This window comes from Bidens hawaiensis, unplaced genomic scaffold (genome assembly GCF_021521415.1).
Source record: "Bidens hawaiensis isolate Kalapana, Puna unplaced genomic scaffold, B.hawaiensis_p1.1 tig00034617_1, whole genome shotgun sequence".
NCBI classification, from domain to species: Eukaryota; Viridiplantae; Streptophyta; class Magnoliopsida; order Asterales; family Asteraceae; genus Bidens; species Bidens hawaiensis.
In genome coordinates, this window is record NW_027495988.1 from 37517 (window position 1) to 59072 (window position 21556).

At 34.9% G+C, this 21556-nt stretch overlaps 1 protein-coding gene across 1 annotated transcript; it reads right to left on the reverse strand.

Moving 5' to 3' along the window:
* Positions 1-8960: 8960 nt before the first annotated feature.
* Positions 8961-11047, reverse strand: LOC143586363 (uncharacterized). Its single transcript, XM_077067926.1, has 3 exons — positions 10144-11047; positions 9901-9992; positions 8961-9118 (listed from the first exon to the last, which is right to left on the reverse strand). The coding sequence occupies exons 1-3, from the start codon at positions 10841-10843 to the stop codon at positions 9083-9085; spliced, it is 828 nt and encodes a 275-aa protein (XP_076924041.1). The 5' UTR covers positions 10844-11047; the 3' UTR covers positions 8961-9082.
* Between the last annotated feature and the right edge of the window lie 10509 nt (positions 11048-21556).

The window sequence follows — 21556 nt, forward strand, 5'->3', positions numbered from 1 at the left end:
ATTACCCGCCCGTACTTAATCTCCATTCGGGCGGGTTAATCTGGGATTTTAAGAAATACGCACAGGGTGTCCCCGAATTTTTTGTCTTTATTTATTTTTATTTTTATTTTTAATGTCTTGTTAATATTTTAATATTATTATATTTTGTGGGACAACCGCGATCGAAATGCTATACGGTTGTCACCACAGTGACGGTTGACATATCTAACTTACATGTTTGATTTTGCAGATATGTTTGGGGCATCAGTGTCTTCGAGGCACAAGAGACAGAGGACTGGACACGCACCATACGTTACGATGGTGACAAGGTGCCGATTATCGAGGGCGTTGAACGAGCGGATATCGTGGGAGATGGACACCGCACGCTTCATCAGGTGCTTATATTTTCTGATCCGCCCGAGGAGTACAACTGGTACACGCGGATGAGAGAGCTTTCGCGAATACACGACACAGCAGCAGCAGGGTCGACAGTTTTGGCTCACTGGGCCTGATCTGGCTCAGTTTTGGGGGCAGATCGCGGACGGGGCCCATTCGAGTTCTGTGGTGGCATCTGCTATCAGGAACCCCGTCCACCGATACACCGCATCGTTGCTTACACTATCGTTGGCCGTCATTCGGGACACGATAAGTGTAGCAACTTCGATTTGTTGTGCCTGCTTTCCATGATTAACAGCAGGGAGGCCAACATCGCGATGCTGCTCCTTACATCGTTCGCACGAGTCCAGAGTATACATGGTGCATCGGCCCAGTTAGCATTGGGACCGTATATTACTAGGATTGCAGAGAGATTGGGTGTATTTGATAGATATCCGGTAGATTACTTCACTCTGGGCCCGGCTACACAGCCGTTTCCGTTGGTAGATACTCAGAGGATCGGGATATGTACTTATGACGATCCACCGATACTCATCCCAGTCCGACAGGGACCACAGGTACCACCACCAGAGGGTACTGCAGCCGACGTGGCCATGCAGCGGGGGATTCTGACTCATTGTCAGCACATTCGGGTCCCGCGCATTGAGCGACCTCAGCAGCAGCATCCGCTGAGACAGGCATCAGCATCATCATCTTCACAGCCGCAGCAGCCAGTCACACTACAGATGATATATCAGCGGCAGTTGGAGATACAGGAGGAGCAGAGGGCCCAGCGGGCCCGATATGATGAGTATTTTCGTTTATTATTTTTTGCTTCGCAGGTACCGCTCCCACAGTCGTTGATCATTGCGGTGGACCAGACAGTGGATCCGCAGGACGAGGCAGATGATGATCCACCAGTACAGTAGTTTTTTTTTTGTTACCCCTTTTCACTTTATTTTATTTTTATTAGTATCATGGTCTGTATTATATTATATTATATTTTGGGGAATCATGTTTGGGTAACTGGTTGAGCTTATATGTTCATATATCTTTTGATTGCTAGTGTGTTTCATTTTATTTGTATATTTTGTTGTAATCGAACTTTGTGGGTGTAGTTCACTATAAACCCTCACGAGACCCCACTCGTCCTCCCGGGCTACCGGGGGGGTTTACAGGGCTTGTTGCATACGCTAAATTTAATCGTGATTCCTACGAAAGTGAGTTAGGTCTTTTAACGTTTTTAACTAATTTAACAGATGTTATTATGAAACGAATTAATTTGGCTCGGTAATTGTTTAATAAAATTAACAATTATTCATTTTCGAAACTCTTAAAAGACCTATGTCTTACACTTGTGAGAAGCTTGCTTCTACACATCTCGAGATTTTGCAGGTTCGATTGTCAGTTTGGTAATTGGATGAAACGAGAGTATACGAGTGTTACGAGAGTTCACGAGCCGACTGGTCCTTCTCCAGTCATGTTGATATCAGATGATTTCAGGTTCATAATTTATTTTTTATTATTATTTTAAACGTTAAAAGTGTAATTGTATAATTGTTAGTGAAAACCGCCGCACCTGACCCCCAAAATTTTAAAATTGCTTAATAGTCAAAAAAGTCAATTTCAACCCCGTCCCTCAAATGTTCATTAATTGTTCTATCATTTTTAAACATTGAGGACAATGTTAAGTATTCTTACATTGAGTACAATGTAAACCTCAAGTGTGGGGATGGGGGGAATTTGAAAAATTTTAGCCCGATAGTACCTCGAAGAGTGTTCAGAAACCAAAATTGTTAACTGTTAATTATTGCCATTAATGCCAAGTCATAGGTTTCTGGTCATGGTTGGTTTTTCAGCGTCTCATTAGTCTTACTCACAAATGTTTTTATAACGAGAAGTTGAAAATGTGGTCGTTTAGGCGGGGATAACGAGGCATGGGGACAGGTACACATGTTATATCGTCAACCCTATTCCTCCGGTACGTGTGTGAGTTGACCCAAATATATATAATAAACATATAATATATAGTACACACATGTCATTTGAGTGCTTTCACTGATGTTCATGGATTACGGGATCACAGTTGGCAACATGCAAAAGTGATAGAGGCAACTAGGTTAAGCCTCGTCTGGATGAGCGTGAGTGTGGGTACTGGGGGGTTGGGGCCTCATACATTATACATATGAGGATGGTTTATGTGAGGGGCGGGGGGTTGGGTCCCTTAGAAAACATTTCTTGGACTTATTTTTCGTTTGTTTAACCCTGACATTATGTTACGATACGATCCGGCTTACTAGGTTTATTTGTATCTATAATTGTATTTGTTTTTGTTTTGTATTTGTATTTATCTCATTGTTAAGCATCACGTTATTATGCTTAAAAAAATTGAGAAAAAGACAAAAAGATGTCTGTTTATATTCAGTTATGTATTCTGTAGTTCGTTGAAGTTCGTTTATATAAAAAAATGTGAAATCAGTATGTTGATAGTTTGCTTATTTAGATGTATATAATCAGTCAGTTAGTTGTATAGTAGTTTCGTTTATTTAGATGTTTTGTAATAAGCTGGGTCGGATCGTTTGAGCTACTTAAATATTTCCCTTCCATACCCTTACACCTGGCCCCGTTACAACCCTTTTAAAGACCTCTTGATTTGCATTTGTGCCAAAGCAGCTTGATGGATTAATATGTACTTATGAGTGATACTGAGAGCTGAGTGATACTGGCACATCTTTTGCTAGTCCATATATTATACCGAGAGGAGAGATGTTATATTACGAGTGGTATGAGCATGTGTGCCTTAACCGGAAACAAAGTACACCTGTCTGGGCGGCTCTATTGTTTTTATTATAGCATTTAATCGTATTTGTGAGATGTCAATCTAAAAACAGTGTCAGTCTGGGAAACTGGGTTTGACCTTAAACCTTACTAGTATTAATGGCGATAATCTACATACCTATGATGGAGGTCGATGTTTGCTTTAGAGTTTTGCTTGAGGGCAAGCAAAAGATAAGTGTGGGGATGTGATGGTCGGTTAATTTGTATATGTTTTAGTTTGTTTATTGTTTAGTTTTAACTGTTTATTCTAGAACTATCGATACTTCATACGTGTATTATTGGATTTCAGGTCAATATGGACCTGTTGTAGCACAGAATGAAGACCCGGGATGTCCAGCACACGAAACGAGAAGTTTAATGATGTTTGCTGGTGAGGAGACCCATCGCGATACGCGATGGGCTCGATTGAAGACCCAGAGCGTATCACGATGGGGTGTTAATTCAGCTTTGACTTTCTGGTCCATCACGTATTGAAGACCCCATCGCGTATCGCGATGGGGGGTGCAGACGGGAAATTTAGGTTTATATGTTATTTTTCATTCTCATCAACCCTAACTCTGTTTTGACGAACCATAGGCGATTCCAGCAGCTCCAAGAGGCGATTTCCACCATTATAGCTTGTGCCAAGACCTTCCACATGATCCATATCATCCGTATCGAAGATTTGATGATGTCACGGCTCGGCTAATCTCCTAGAATCGCACCTGGGATGTATAGTTTGTAACATTTTACAGTTTTTCTCATGTGATTAAGAATACTTGTGTATTGTTATTGATGATTGATATATGATTATTGATATTTAGTATTTCCGTGTGTTCGATCGGTTTAGGTTTACGTTGGTCTGAACGATCTGTTACCAGTTGCTAGATAATTAGTCATATACTGTTTGGTTAGATTGAATACGATAAAACGTACAATTACCCTTAACTGAGTCACACTGGCAAGGACTGTTTGATAACCAGTGTCGTGTGTAAAGTAATTGTTGACGTCTAAGGTTTTGTCTGGTTGATCAGTTTTCAGTTGATCGTTAATAATCAATCTGTTAGGTTGCATGAGATACTGTTTGGTTGCTTACTTGAATTCCCGGGTGTGATTTGCTTTGTTAACTATTTACAACTCGTTTATTTATTCATTGCTTAGTTCTCTACATTTACTAAAAATTGCTTGTGTGATCAGCACTAAAAACCAGTCACTTCATAATATTAAATCTGTTACTTGAATTTCATTGACCACATACTCCTTGTGATACGATACCCTACTTGCTCTAACTATTTAGAATTTTTAGGTTTTTTATTGACTCAAACGACGGTCATCAGAAGGAGGTGCTTAAACATATATATAAAGGGCTAATACCCTATGAACGAATTAAACATAATATTTTCCAGCCACCACACATGCTCTAAAGGAGAAACCAACGAGGACAAGCTTAAGGTTTTATCTTTTATCCTTCGGTTGTCGGTTTTGACTATTTTAACGTTTGTGAGTTCGTTTTTGGTTTTTAATCATTCAAACCTTTTGTAATCAGATTTATAAGAACATGTTTATCATTTATATCTATTTTATCTACTGTTCATTGATTATGATTGGCTAAACTTCTTTGTTCTACCTAGGTTTGATGATTATTGTTAGATTTTGATGAGTTTATTGGATTGATTGATTAATATGACTTGAATTGCTATTGAAAGTTTGGTTGAATGATGAATTAGGTTGTGTTTAATGGCTGTGATTCTATTGATTTTATCTCATAATCTCATACTTTGATTAATTGAATTGGTTTTGATTGATAGTTTTATGTTCAATTCTTTACTTTGTGTTTAGAGTTTGATTGCGGTAGGATCAACCGTAGGGTTTTGTTGAGATTGTTAGTTGATTTAATTCAGCGGGTAATCACCTTTTTAGAGACCAAGAGGTGATAGTAAGTAAAGTCGTCTCATAGTCTTTGGTTGTTAGGATTAGGATTGCGCGAGAGCGGGTTCGGTTCTTGTCGGGTTTGGGTTTGTGAGCGATTAGTTGGTCTAGTTTAAGTTAAACCAAATTGTTCCTCTATCCTGGTTGCATAGTATTCGTTTCCATTAGGGTCATGTGTCGGTGAGACCGAGAGGATAGTCGACATTAGAACACCTTAGCATTTGTTTCCTGGTTTGTTCTTAAAATCAATTAAGTGTAAGTTAGAGTTTGTTAGTGAGACCGAAAACTATTTTGAAATTGAGAACTTTGAGAACCATTTTAGACCACAAAAACCCAAAAAGTAAAAAAAAAATCATAAAACATAAAAAAACGCAGAAATGAAAAAGGTAAAAAAATCAAAATTCTTATTTATCATCCCGGTTTCATAAAAAAAACGTCTCGGTTTAGTGAAATAATACACATATGTATTATATGCACATACAAGTTTTTTATGCACATATGTACAATTTAAGGTAAATGATAATGTACATACGTGTAAATTACGTAACTAGCGATTAAATAAATTATACACATTTGTATAATACGAAGTTTTTTTTTATAAAAATAGAATGAAATATAAAAATTTTGATTTTTTTACTTTTTAATTTTTTTTTGTTTTATAATACATTTAAATATTTTTTAGAGGTGTTTTTTGGCTTAAATTGGTTCTCTAAATTCTCAATTTCCAAAGAATTCTTTTATAATCCTTACCATATATATATATTATATATACATATTTATACTAAAATTTTTATTAGTTTAAATATTGTCACAGGCAACTTATGAAAACTCTTATTTCATTATTGTTGCATGGTATGTTTGGATTCTTTTAGTGATTATGCGGTGCATTGCAAAGAATTGCCTGACTTTAAATACATACATGATTTGGTTAGGGATGTTCTGTGTGATGTTCTTAAACAAGCAGAGATTTTTGCTAAAAAGGAGGTCCCTGTTCGGGTGGGCAGGGGGGAAACACGCATGTGTGGATATTACAGGAGTGTCTCCTCTTGTTGGGCTCGGGGATCGTGGGTTTGTTGTGGGTCAGACTGCGTTGAAGGCTGAATTGGGCAAAGTTGTTAAACACGGGAAAACTTGTTTAGAGAATCAACATGTCTTTCTCCCATTTGCCTTTGATACATTTGGTTTTCTGGCCCAGAGGCTATGGATTTTTTTAGTAGGGTTCAGCGTGTCGTACACGGAACCTCTTCAGCTCTTAGGTCCCAAAGTTTCGTTTTTAGAAAGATTGACTTTGCTATTCAAAAGGGGGTTGCGGCGTAGCTTGTTGCCCGTTTTCACTTTATTGTAATCGATTTGTAGTAACTAATAAAAGTTTACAAATAAAAAAAATATATATTACATATTATTGTTTACGAGGGTTTGAATTATGGTTTTATGTATATTGATCTTGTTAAAGATGAATACTTTTTTTCAACATGGTAAACCCAAAACCCGACATTTACCTGACCCGTTCAACCTAAAACTCGAACAACCCAACCTTATTTGGGTCGGTCTTGGGTCATTTTGCTTTGAGCTCAAACCCGAACAACCCGAAACCCGAATAAATAACCCGAAGAACACCCCTACTTCCATGAACTTGTGCATACAACACGTAAGTTTTAACAACATTCTCAACGTTTTGATTATCTCCAAAGCGTCCATCCGCCTTTGGTTGATTGTTTGAAACCTTTCAATAACTAATGATACAAGACTCCACTTTGACAATATCTAATCCATTTTCCATTTTCTCTTCAAATTTGTCCCTAGCGTGATCCAAAAAATCATGATCCGGGTCTTGAACACTGGTACCTTCCGACGTAATGTATACAAAAGCAAGGGCCATGACAGACTCATCGTCTTCGGTTTAAATGTTTATTTTTTTTTATCTTTTACTATAAATCGTTTTGATTTTTGGAGTAGAAAGAAATTTTTTGGTGTAACAAATGGATTATCTTGAGTTGTATCAAAGTGTATTTATTAGGTTAGTTTTGTTTGTTTAAGATCCACAATGGTTGATGTTGTTGTCAAGGTCGGGCTTAACTATTTTGGTGGTCTAAAACGATATTTAAAAACGAGACCTTGTTGTACAAAAATTATCTTCACTTAAAAAAAATCAATATGTTATTATTGTTTGCAAATATATAAGTAATGCAATTCCTCACATCTTTCAAGAACTAACTCATTTTAATGTCACTCAAATCAGGCACATTAATCCAAATCTCAAACTACAACTGTATAATTATTAATTTTGTTTTGAAAATTGTATTAAATAGAAAGTGAAGGTCTAAGTGTTTAACACCTTAGCTTTCAATTTTGCCATCTTTAAAGACAACCCTGGTGGTAGCCATGCCCAACAATCGAATTCATTTAATTTTAGATAATATATAAAAACGAATACATACCCATACCAGTTATTGAGAGCATCCACAATGATGGATGAGTAAAAAACAACTAAATGTGTCACATGAGCTGCCACATCAAATTTTCACTCATCCACTTTTAAACACCAAAAAATCTCATTTTTCCTTCAACACTATATACACTTTTAAACACATGTATATTCCACATAATCACATACATTTCTATAAACTCAAATACTTTTATAAATTAAAATACTTTTATAAGTATCTTATTTTCTATTTCATATTATTTAAAAATAAAATAAATTCTAGTAAATAGATTTAAAAAAAATAATAAAAGTCATATAAATGAAAAATTAAAATTACATAAACAATAAATAAACTAATCCCATGCAAATACACACAAATAAAAAAAATTGTTAAAATTTTTTAAAATTATTTAACTATAATATTTTTTTATTGAAAATTTTTTGCCATTAAAAAATAAAACAAACAAAAAACAATTATTTTTTAATTAAAAAAGAAAGATAATTAAAGTGAAGAGTCGAAATTATTTTTAAAATCTAATATAAAATTAATTGAACTGGGTTAATTTATCATGTTTACTCAGTTTTGTGATTTTCTCTAAATTAAACATCATTTTCGATATGCATTAATCATGTTCAGAATTCTAAACAATGTGGCGTTAACATTGAAGATGTGGATGACAAAACCCGAGTGGACCATACCCAATTCCTCGCAGATCCAAGAACCGGTTTGTGCACATCTGGAAGGATTTCCCCGCTGTAGGTAGAACCCTCCAGAAACCTCCGATTACTACAAACTCTAACCCAACCCAACCCAACCCAAGCATGTTCTTCTTCTTCGTTGGAGGAGTCACTCAAGAGGTTCGTAACGGCCGGTGCATCAACTGCCGGTTACCGGCGGACACCAACAAACTGTTCTTCGTACCGGTCTGGCGTTGGCCCGGAAAAGACCAGCTCATGCATTGCAACAATTGCGGCCTCTTTTATCCGCCTTTGCTTGCGGAAAGCCGCCTGTGCCAGTTCTGTGATCGGGAGGTGGATTCTCATTTCAGGTTTTGCCCATTTTGTGGCTCTGCTCTTTGAAATTATAATAATAATAATAATAATAATAATCTTGTGTTTGATTTGAATAAATTGGTTGCATAACTTGTTGGACGTATGATAGATAGCTCTGTATGTTAATAAATGTTGATGGTGATTTTGCAAGCTCAATGTATTCTGTTTTGTTTACTCTTTACCCTGATTTTGAAATTGTAACAACTTATTTAAATCAAGAAACGACATACATTGTAATGTTCTAGTTATGTTCACAATAAGAGAAGAAATTATAACTGGCATTGTTTCTTATCCAAATAAGTGATGCAATAGAAAGAAAACAAGTGACCGGATTCTAGGAAGCTTCAAAACGACATACATTGTAATCTTCTAGGTAGGTATGTTCACAAAGTATACAATCAAAAAACATAGCAAGTTACCAAAAGATTAAACCACAACCATATCAATGGCTGAGTTATATTCATGCCTTGTCTTCTTAGGATTTCACATCATCCTTCATATTGTCTATGGTTTTTTCTCTCGTGTTTCTGCAACATTTGGCTGAAAATTAACAAAAAACAAAGTGTTGAGTTTCTACTTTTAAATTTTGAAACCAATCCACATGAAATTTAAACTGCCCCCTTAAGAAAAACCAAAATGGAATTTAATATAAACACCGATTCTTAGTATAACTTATATTATCATTATTAATATCCAAATGTGAACACTTTGCTGGCCCAATGACCATTACGACATTGTCTAAAATAATTGTGACTGAGGCCAATGACTATAAACAAGCTTAGCTTAGCCCAACCCATGATTTTAAGGTTTAAACCTTATCAAAACAAAACAAAAAAAGAACATAGCTGCAAAAGAAGCAGCTTCCATTCTAGTCGCCACTGTCATGCCGTTCCCGATCATCCCTTCATTGGCCGCTGGCCGATCAGCCAAATTCCGGCCAGATTCCTTCGTTAGGTACTTAATTTTATTGTTTTCATTTATTTAATTACGAAATACGCAAGGGTTTGAAAAATTATAACACGATCCAATCTACCCTGAACCGTACTTTACAAACCTGACCCGAAAAGGCTCGAAAAAAATGATAATGTAGTAATAGACAAATGACCCTTATAAATTTCCACCCCCGATGAAATTTTTTTGACATCCGCCACCGTTTGCAAGTTAAACCCAATCCGACCCAACTCATTTTGGCTTAAACATATATTGTGATCCCATAGCTAATATGCCCGACCGGTTCGTTATGTCACTTTTGTTGCTAAAATATTCTTTATGTGTTAATATATGATCGGTTCGATTTGTGTTATAAGAGGAAATATATGTACCTCACTGGTAGTGGTAGCCTTTTCTGTTTCTGTTGGAACTGAGATCTTTGCCTTAACTATGTCTGTTTCGGTCACCTCGACAGCTTCTTCGTCTTCAAGATAGATCAAAAAACAATATATATCAAGAAACTTATACATATTTACTTATAAACAATCTATATCTGAATTGATTTAATCATGTTAACATATCTGGTTTGAGTGTTTCATTTGTTTGTTAACATGTTTTATTACTGGATCTCATACCTTTCTTTACTTGCACTTTTGTTGATTCTGAGGCTTGCACAACAAGCTCTTGTTCCTTAGGACCATCACCGGTATTCACGTGTTTTTCATCCTTTGAATCCTTAACCTCTTCATTGCCCTTTGCGACATCAAAGGGCCCCACAACCTCTTCGCTCAGCGTGGGAGTCAAGAATTCATTTTTTGTTTTGTTATCCGTTGTAAGGTTGGATTCCTTCGTTTTGTCCTGTTCTGCGGGGACCACATTGTCAGTTTTGGCGTTGGTATCCGCTGTTAGGGCGGATTCTCTCTTCCCTTCATCTCCTTTAACGACTTCCGGGGTGCCCACGTCGTCCTTGCTCGACGTGGGGACCACAGTGCTGACAATGCTACCGTCAGTTGGGCTGGAATCATTAACCTTCTCATCCCCTCTCACAACCTCTGCCGACGTGGGAGCCGCGTTATCCGTTGGGTTTGAATCATTAACCTTCACATCGTCTTCGGGCTGAAGGTTTTCGAGGGCCAAAGTACTGGCAACGGCGCTTGGGTAGGACGTGTTGATGTCTTCAACATGCAAGCTCTCTTTTTGTATCAAGGAGGAGCCGGTGGTGGTCTCCTTGACGGTTCTGGTGGCGGTGGCGGTGTGTTTGGTGCCATAAGAGTTTGTGGATTTAATGACGGTGGTGGCTGTTTCAACGGCATGTTTGGATTTCCCACAACCCATTTTCCTTGTTTTAGTGGGAAACAAGTTTGAGAAGAGGATGGAGGGGGAGACAAAAGGGGAAGTTTCTGTTATTCTCTGTGTGGTAATTGTTTTACAATTACAATTACAACTACAAGGATGGAGCTTCCGCACATAATTAGTTATTTCTGTTGCCTTTTAAGGGTAGAGATTTGCCGGCCTTAGTTTCCTCAATTTTCTATGTGGCATGTAGTGCTTGGCACTTTCTCAACTTTAAAAAAATAACAATAATATTTGTAAGGAATATACCCCCCCTCCCACATATAGTGTTTTTTAATCTGTTATTAGTTAACAACCAAATAATGTATTTGTGTGTAGTCTTTTGAATGTGATGAACAAGATGATTATGTAATCTTTTTTTTTTCATTGTATACGTACGTATACATTATGATGTGCTTTCGGTTCTTAACAAACTATGTTGGTTGTGAAATAAACATGTTTCATGAGCATGTTTGCTTAAAAAAAAAACTGTAACTGTGTGAAATTGTATAATATATATATATATATATATACACGTAAATGACACTTATACAGTTATACATGTTAAAATTGCCAAAGAAAAAATAGTCATTAAATAATTAAAAAAACTTATACCTTAATTCTCTCTCGCCACTTTTTTTAGTTGTTGTCTACTTATTAAAAGAAAGTATAAGAAGGTGTATATGATCATTTATAATTGTATATGATGCATGACTACCATATATTCATAAAATTAAAGATATATAGTTAAAATCCATGTGTTCTAGTGAATTTGTGCATAATGAGTAATAACATGTTATTTCTTAGATATGAAATAAAAGTGTATTATTGATTATGAATTAGCAGGTAAAAACTAAAAATATGGGTGAATAATAAAACATAAAGTAAAATAATGAGATTTATGTGTTAAGATTATATTCAGTTCTAACCGAATTTTCCATCATAATCTTCTAATTTCTTATCTCATTCATCATAATTATTTATGGGTCAAAACCATTTTAACAGCTGGGTTAAAAAGTTGTCAATTTTCCCTCATAATATTCTTATCTCTTAATTCATTCATCCTAACTATCAATGGGTCATGGGTTAAAACCATTTTAGCAATTGAGTTATAAAATAGTCATGGATTTAAAAGTAAACTACTGATTAAAACTTGATTAAAACAAGTAAAAATATGAAAGTTAAACAAGTAGAAAATAGTTAAGAACAATTTTTTTAGGGTTGGCATGTTTTTTGGATGTCAAGTTTTTTTTTTCTCATGGACACTATATATTGTGTTATTCATGGTAATTAGCAGACGTGGTCTAATATTGTTAATATTGGATAACGATAAAAATATTTGTGATAAAACAACAAATGTTGTGTATAAAGAGATTTCTCAAGTTTATAAATTTGAGATTTTGACTTATTATTATTTTTATTATATATTTCAATTATTTTTACCTTTAATTTTGTTCATACGTTTTCAAATAACAAAACTTATTTATTTTTATAATTTGACAAATCACGTGTAATACACGGGTTTTAAAAGTCAGTAACTTAATACTTAAAAAGGGTTATGCTAGGGACACTGGGGGGAAATTAGAATGCACCCATTAATATGCCGCGTATAGCTCTATACGTGGCATATAGTGGGTTTTGTCTCATTGTATTTGTACCTATAACAACTCGGATTTTTTAAAATTTATATATTAAATACCGACCCGTTTCGATATTAGGGTTGTTTTATTAAAATAATGCTTTTATCAAGATGATTAATTATTAATATCTTATTATTTATATAAAAAACATATTTACAACTTTCATATATTGGCACAATTAACCTTATACTAAACTTTTACCGAATAGTGTTTCCACCCTCAACCTTCAAGGGCTAAAAATATAAATACTATTCTGATCCAGAAACCCATGACCCGTAACCACCTAACCACGACCCTTTTATTGATCCGTTTATACAAATTCGCGTCTTGAACAACAATTCTCGCAACAAATATAGAAATTGAATCAATATTCGTAAACAACTTACCTTTCGAGGCCTACCGACAATCTAATTTTGTTAAACCCATCAAATATGATTCACAATTCTTAATTCGTTTGGCCGACATCAAATTGTTATTTAATATACACGTAATTTATCATTGTAATTCCATTAAATCTATATAAACGATCCTTATACCAGCGACAACAATACCCCCAATGTTAATTTGATATTGAAGGCCTGCATGTACCTATTCTAAACTCCCTTCGTGCCGTCTTTACATCGGGTTATTGGATCATCATAACATAATCATTAAGGTAATGTTGCATACTGTTGTGTTCGTCGTCATGAGCTGTACAAAACCCCTATGGTTAATCGGCCGACTGATTAACAATATGGTCAATTAACATTGCGTATCTAATATTGGGTTTAAATCTACATTATTTAAATATCCAGTTTCAATTTCTTATTAGTTGAGCTTGCAGTGCAGTTGGTTGTTGTTGCGTTAAAGGCTTGTGGGCGCTGGGGACCCGAGTTCGAATCCCCCAGCCCCGTTTTTGTGGTTTTAATATTTTTAAGAAGTGTTTTAAGTATATATATATATATACTAGTTTTTATCCCCCGTATTACGGGGGTTGTTTTATGTTGTTTATTCTAATCTTATTTATTTTTTGAAATATTTTTTATTGTATGAAAGTTAATAATATATTTATGGTTTGATGATAAATTGTTTCACAAATAAATGAGATGTTATAATTCGATTTAAAAGCTATATTGTTTTGATGAGACCCAAGACCCGTTTATTTTTTTTACAATCAAATTGGTTTTTTAATTTAAATTATATATATATATTAAAATAAATAAGATATTAATTTTTATAATATCCTATTTTATAGGATTTTACATCAATAATTTGGTGAGAATAATTTTTAATTTAATACGATGTTATAACCCGTTTAAGGAATATCTGGGTTTGGTAAGACCCAAACCCATGAATTCGGGTCAAATGCATGAGAAGCCTCCATTTAAAAATCAAACAAATCTGGTGACTCCAAAAAAAGGGGGAGCGACCACATCGCGACACGTAGGATTTTTATGTCTTCATTTATATATTATATATATATATATGAAATCATTTAATTAATATTATAAATACTATAAAACTTGTGATTAATTATTATTTTGTTAAACCGGTATCTTAACCGATCACTTTTACGAACTTTGGTTACACGGTATCTACATGTATATATAATAGATATTGGAAATTTTTAAGTGTTTAAAGGTTTAAAAAGGTTTTATCTCTTTTAAAATACGTAATTAAAATATATGTTTATTATAATCTTGTTAATTAACGTATTAAAGGTATAAGTTTAAGTATTTTATGAAGGAATCATATTTTATATAAATATTATTATTTATTCATTATACTTTATTATTTACAATACTTATTAACATAAATATTTATTAATAATAAAAATACGTATTAAAAGTATTTTAGTTTAAAATAAATATGTTTAAAACAATCTCTTTATATAATCGATTCAAAAACTATATATATTTATTTAGTTAAGTATATTATTTTTAAAATATTATTTTTAAATAATTAAAGATATATTATTTTGTATAAACTTGTTAAGTAAAGGTAGTATTACTACATATAAAGTAAATCAAGTAATATTTAACTTTCGTAAGAACATACTCGATCATCAAATCCCGAAACTCTATTTCGTTTTAGACTCTTTATTCCACAACTATTATTACTTAGGATTTGTCGTTAACAACTTCCGAAAAGCGTAACTCTTATTTACTACCGTTCTTACCGCATTCGATTATCTCTTGCTTATTGGTAAGGTGAGTAATCACTCTACTTTTTACTTATTTTAAATCCTTTTGGGTACATATGCGTTTAATATTTATTTCCCTACTATTTAATACACAAACTGCAACTATTGTCACTTGTGTTTAACGATTTGCACCTTACTTGTTATGTGCTTATTTTCTTTACATGAACCGCATTCGGAGAGGTCCAACATAATCTCATAATAGTATGATCATACGACAATCTTAATAGCTTTGTGCTTTTCGACAACTCATTTAGTTACTCATTGGTTGAATTGCTTAACTCATTTGACTTTGTTGCACATTTATTATCTATTATATATATATATACATCAAATCTGGTGTGTTGCTCACTCAACCTTGTGTTGATAAAACTACTTTATTTTTAACTCATATGCAGGTCATCATGTGATGTGAAGTTAGTTCAAGATTGGAAAGATAACTTAGGATTCAAGATAGAGAAATAAACAAGTCTTTTATATTTTGATATATGTTGTTGGGTGAATTATTTGATTTTAAATGTTTGTATTGAATAATTTGTCTTAATCGAATTTTATTAAATAGATATTGAAATTTCCAATGTTGCATAATAGTACTTAGAGAGCTGTGGGCAATCAGCTCACGCCCCGGCATTTCCGCCGTAGGTTGGGGTGTGGCAGTACCTTATATGCCGCGTGTATATCTATACACGACATATAGGTACCAGATGGTCAGTGATTTGATAATCGTAGGTTTTCGGGCGTACGATATAGTGTATAGCACTATACGTAGAATATAAGGTCAAATTTGCTTTCCAACTAACTCATTTTCACCATTTTATCACAACTCTTCCACCTACTTCACCACTCCACCACATTACCATATCTTTCAAAACACCACTATTATTGAGATATATTCGCTTACCACTTCCATCGTAGTAGCAAAAAAATGTCATGGTGGGACTGTATATTTCTGGAGTCGAACGACGAGTCGAGAATTTGATATTTGAACGAGGGGTCGGGGTTAGCCGATTTTAACGAGCATTCGGCATTACCAAATTTGAACCCGGTAAAACATCTCTTTATTTAATTTATAGTCCTTAGTTTGTAATTAAGATATGTTAACCATATTTTTGTTATGAATACTTCGTAAATGGTAGTTGGGTCTATATTAGTGGTTTGTACTTAGTTTCATGTGAGTTAGCCTTGGTTTTGGGTTATGTATGTAAACCAAGATCCTTAGGGATCTCATTGGGCTTGGGCTTTGTTGGGCTAAGTTGTTTGTCTTCCCTATATATATAGATTACATGTATAGGGTTTTGGTTAGCCGTTCACTTTGTTATTGTTGAACGAGTATTGTAATTGCTTAAGCATCGGACGTTTAATATACGTATGTTTTGAAGCATTTATTGTGTGATTTACGTTCTTGTCTATTATCTTGAATCATCTCGTGTTAGGATTCCGCACTACACATAGAGATAGTTGATATCATATTGAAAGATCCATCTACGAGACTTACAATTGGTATCAGAGCCTTAGAAATATTCAGGCTCGTTATTTTGATATCAACGGATTTAAGATTTAGTTTTATTGGTGTTTTTGGTTGGTATTCCAGCGAGCAGTATATCGGAGAAGAGAAAGAGTTAATTTTGGTGAAATATTGGTTTTGTTTTGGAAACAAATCAAATCCCTCTAAACTCGGGAGTTTGTTACAGTCAAAATCCAACTCATTAGCTAGTTTTCGGCCAGTTTAGACAATTCTCGGGATCTTTTAAGGGATCTCGGCCAATCATTCAAGTGTTCTCGGACTAATCTGATCGTTTTCGATCAGAGTTAAGAGTTCTTGGTAATATTATGTGGTTCTCGGTTAACATTCCTTGGTTCTCGGTCAACATCCTTTGTTCTCGGTCAACGTAGACTGTGAACATAGTTGGGCCTGATCCATCATATTTGGGCCTGGTGTATTGGACTTTTGAGTTTTTGGACTTAAATTACTTTTGGACTGATTAACTAAAATGATCAACTAATTAATAGTAATGGGTCATCCAATGCTTCACTTCATCCAGAACTGGACTCCATAATGGGGACCACTACTCGCGTGCCCTATCTGCTGTCTTATGAGGGGTTTAGCGAGCGGAAGTTTCGTTTCGAGAAGTATGTTTAGATGAAAGATGCCAAAATATGGAGAAGCATAGTTAGGGGTCCCTAAGTTATCACTTACCAACGTGAGATCTCTACTGAAGTTGCTGTAAAGCCTATTGCTATGTATGATGATGATGATTTTGCTAAAATAGAAGAGGATGAAAAAGCACTTTCAGCTTTGACTATGGCACTCTCACCTAAGATTGCCCTGGGTTTTAGAGAATTACAATCCGCTAAGGAACTGTGGGAGGCACTAATTGAGGTGTACGAAGGAAATGAAGACATGAAGAGAAGTCGTTAAGATCTACTACGACAAAAATTCAATATGTTTAATCATGTTCTAGGAGAGTCGTTAGAAACTCAGCTTCAGAGGTTCATAGCTCTTGTGACTGAGATGAGATCTACTAGCATCAATTTAACAGCTGCTAAGAAAAACAATAAGTTGGTGAACTCATTACCTCAAAGTTGGAACATGAATATTTCTAACAATGTTGCTTCCAATAATGCACTCATCTCACAGGATAACTTCTCAATGTTCAAGACTACTCAGGGACAACAGAAATTTCAAAACCAAGCCAACTTCTCAATGTTTAAATCCACTCAGGGTCAGGGTCAATATTCTCATGTTTCACCACAACCAGCACCAGTGTTCTTTTCTAAGCCTGGTCAATCTCCTACTGTTAATGCTCTGTCTCAATCATCTGGCATTTCTCCTAGTCAGAATTCCAGCCAAGCTCCTTCTGTTTCAAAAGAAACTCAAGAAAACATTGCTTTAATGACGGGGTTCATGAACTGTTACAATGCCTTTCTTGCGGGAGACTTGGTTCAACCTGTAGTAGCTGCTGAACTTGATCAAATTCATCCTGATGTTGTAGAGGAAATGAATATCTCTTTTCAAATCGCCATGGCAGTGTTTCGGGCCAAGAAATTCACTAAGAGAACAAGAAGAAATAACTGGAACATGCCAAATAATTAGAAGGTGGGTTTTAACAAGGACACTCTGAGGTGTTACAACTGTCACGAGCCGGGTCATTTTGCTCGTGAGTGCACCAATCCAGCTAAGGAAGGAAATATGGAAAGGGCGCTACACTGGTTCCCGTGGGTAATGCTAGAGGAGAAGCTGGGGGTAGCTCAGGTGATGGTGAAAGGGGTTTAGTTGCTCAACAGTTCTCATGGTCTGATTAGATGGATGTTCTCAACATAAACAATCAAGCTGCCAACTTTGCTCGTGTTGAAGAGTCTGAAGAAGAAAATGTTGCTGAGGAGCAAGTCAAGGAACTTCAATTTGCATTTATGGCAGTCACCTCTCCCAGCTCGTCTGAGGTAAGTTCTTCTTTGTGTTCTCAAACTTGTATTGATAAAATAGACCTTTACAAATCTCATAACAGTAACTTGCTTAGAGGAATGGAAACGGTAAAATATGAAAATCATAAGCTTAAGAAAACTTAAAAGGCTTATTTGGATACAATAGAGGCACAGAAAAAGGACTTTTCCAAACTAAAATATGATTTTAGTTTAAAATGTTGTCACCACCTAGATGCCAAACAGAAAATGGTAGAATTAACTACTGAACTGAAAGCCTCTAAGTTAGAAGTATCAAATCTAACTAAAAAATTTAAAAGGGCTGAATTTGATTTTAGAAAGTTTGATGGCTCCAGTAAGGTCGTTAATTCCATGATTGAAAATCAGTTATGATGGAAAGAGAATGAGGGTGAGGGTATAGGATATAGTCAGTTACCCCCATCATATAATGATAACTACACAGGTCTTCCTATTACCAAAGAGCAGGAAGAAAAGGTTAAAGATATTAAGTATGGTAAACCTGCTAATAATGAAAGGATCGACTCAGGAGAAACTACTGCGTCCACTTCAAAAGTGAACGATTCTGATGTGTTTGCCTCATGTGCAGATAGAGTAATAATGCGGTTCGTGTGTGTGCTTAAAATATAATGGATTGGATATTTAGCTTTTACACAAGATCGTATTTTAAATTTATAAAAGTGATTTCTACTAAGACTAAATACACACAAAATAGGCAAGTGTACCTATCAGATATGTAGATTAGTATTGGTAAGAACCAAGTATCGATCCGTGGACACAAATGCTTCTAATAATGAATCTTTATTTTAGTTTAATCGGAGAGTTTTAATCATTTTGAGGTTGATTTTTAAACTTTTATAAAATAGAAATATATAATATATAGGTGATAAGAATAGTATTTCAAAAGAAGTAGTTCAATTATATGAAGGTTTACCATCTATTATCAAGAATCCACTCCATTATACATTGATGATTAATAGTTAAACATGTGATAAACTTGTCCTAATAATATATGATAGAATAGTCCCTCATTTTTAAGTGAACATATCCTATGACATAAAAGAAAGTAACATGCACATTTTAAAGTCCATCCTTTCCTAATGTCATGTTACCACGAGAATGTCAATTTATGTAGACAAGCAGTTTGGTATAGTAGAACAATTAGGATTGACTTCGATTTTTCAAACACCAATCCTAACAACTTCGAGTGATTGTAGTTAACTCACACAACCTCCCCTTGGTTGATTGGATTAGATTATAACTACACATTCCATTGGCATATGATTTCATTAACTAGCATAATAACCTAAGCAATCGTGTTAACAATGTTATTTTAGAATTATCAAAACTAGAGAAATAGATCATAGCTTATATCTCATCATTTCTAAGTACAACATAAGGATCCATATTTTATCTTGAATAAAGTATAAAACTATATTTTTTTAACCATTTCTAGTTTCCAAGAACATGAATTACCATGATTGATATTAAATCATCAACCTTGATGTATTGGATTAAAGTGATAAAACATTTCTTCATCAATGGATAATTGCTAAATAACCATGTACTATACCAAACTAAACCACATGTTTCATGTAATCATCAAGTAAAACAAAGCTTCTTCATAGATTATATATGGTAATAGGAGTTTACCTCATAATGAGCATTGTTATGAACATAAGAGATGATGATAACAAATACATAATTAAACTTAGAATAATCTAACCAAATGTGAATGAATCTCCTCTCTTAATGATGGATTATGATGGTGTTGATGATGATGGATGATAATGATAACCTCCAAGCCTTCAAACTCCTCACAAGATCTTCAATATAAGTGTAATGTGGGTGCTTTATAAGTGAAAACCATTTAAAATTTTTATTCAAGCACACCTCTCAAATGCCAAAAGAGCCTCTATTTATAGGCTGTCTGGAAGGAAAAGCACGGCCCCATGCCTACATGTCCCAGTTACATGTTGTCAGATTGTACATGATGACTCACCACGGGAGTGTGCTTCCAGAGGCACGCCTCCGTGCTTTTATTTCCATGTGCTTCAATTATTTTTGTCTTTATCTGAAGGTGACCATGGCCCCGTGCTTTAGGAAGCACGGGCCCCGTGCTTTTGTTAACATGTGCTTAAATTCTTGTATATTTTTGTCTTTTTTTGTGTTCAGAAGCAGGGGGCGTGCTTCTTGTTTTTCTTGTGTTTTCTTCCGTTTTTCTTCGTCTTTTCGCTTGTTTCTTCGTTTGAGGCTTGGGTTTATCTGAAATTACATTTTATTAAGATAAGTAGCCTTCCGTGCTATATTATTTAATAGAAGTTGCAGATTTTAGAGATTATTTGATGCTTAAAAGATGTATAATTTTATGTACATCAAACATCCCCACACTTGAACCTTGCTTGTCCTCAAGCAAGCTACTTATAAATATTCTGTAAAAATAACAAGTCAGGACCATAGCTTAAACATCCCCAAAAGATTTCCAAGAAAATGGGAACAAAATAACCAACCTTAATTCATAGGAATATATGTAGTGATATATATAAAGAATGATTTGTTTTTATAAGTTTCTGTTTATGCAAAATGTAATGTTCTCACAATGTTCACTCACACTCATTTTATATATCTGATCATACACGTGATGCATGTATGTGAACACTCTTAGTCAAAATGCAACTTTGTGAAAAATAAGCTTGTAACAATTTCAAATCTCCATCTTTGTGAAGGACTGCATAGATTAGAAGGTAATATGGGTTGGTTTTGTTTGAGTAAGGATTTGGTTTTTGGTTCAAGGGTTTAGGTTAATGAGGATGAAAAGGGTAAATACAACTTTTGTTGGTTCTCGTGAATCTTGAGATGTCTTCGATGTTTAGCTTCTTGTTTCCCGGATATATATATTTTTTAAACAAACCTAGTGACTCTTTTAAGGTCAGATCGTCAAGACCGGTTTTGTCGAGGATGTGGATAAGTTCTTCCTCAATCCTGTTCTGAACATAACTCCCAACTCTAATGGATCGTTCGGTTTTGAGCCTAATAGCCCCCACCCTCATTAGTTCGGTATATTCATGCTGAGACTGAGTTTGACTTTTTCTACATCTTCCTTCGTGAGACCAGTTTCAGCAACCTAAGCATCGTTCATATCTTTTTGCTCTTCTTTTCATTGCGCTTTTGGAAACCTCACAAAATGGTGGCCTTTGTTCGTCTTGGCGCCACTTTTTCCTCACCTCATTGCTAAAGAGAAAGATTCCCTCTCTAGGTCCTGGAGGCAACCTAGGTTTTGCGAAATGTATGCAGCAAAGGAAATTGAAATCAAAAGAATGCATTTCCAGTTCTTTAGGGTTTGCCGGTAAAAGACCAGTGTTGTATTTTACCGCTGATAAGGATAAAGTGGTATTGTAAGGTTTTGAGGTTTTTGGGTTTTGTAATTTGGAGAATGGTTTGAGGTGTTGAAATGAAAAT

Coding starts and splice junctions, on each gene's coding strand:
- LOC143586363 (XM_077067926.1), bottom strand. CDS start 10,843: ATGGGTTGTGGGAAATCCAAACATGCCGTTGAAACAGCCACCACCGTC. Junction 9,993..10,143: donor AAAAGTGCAAGTAAAGAAAG/GTATGAGATCCA, acceptor TCTATCTTGAAG/ACGAAGAAGCTGTCGAGGTG. Junction 9,119..9,900: donor AGGCTACCACTACCAGTGAG/GTACATATATTT, acceptor GTTAATTTTCAG/CCAAATGTTGCAGAAACACG.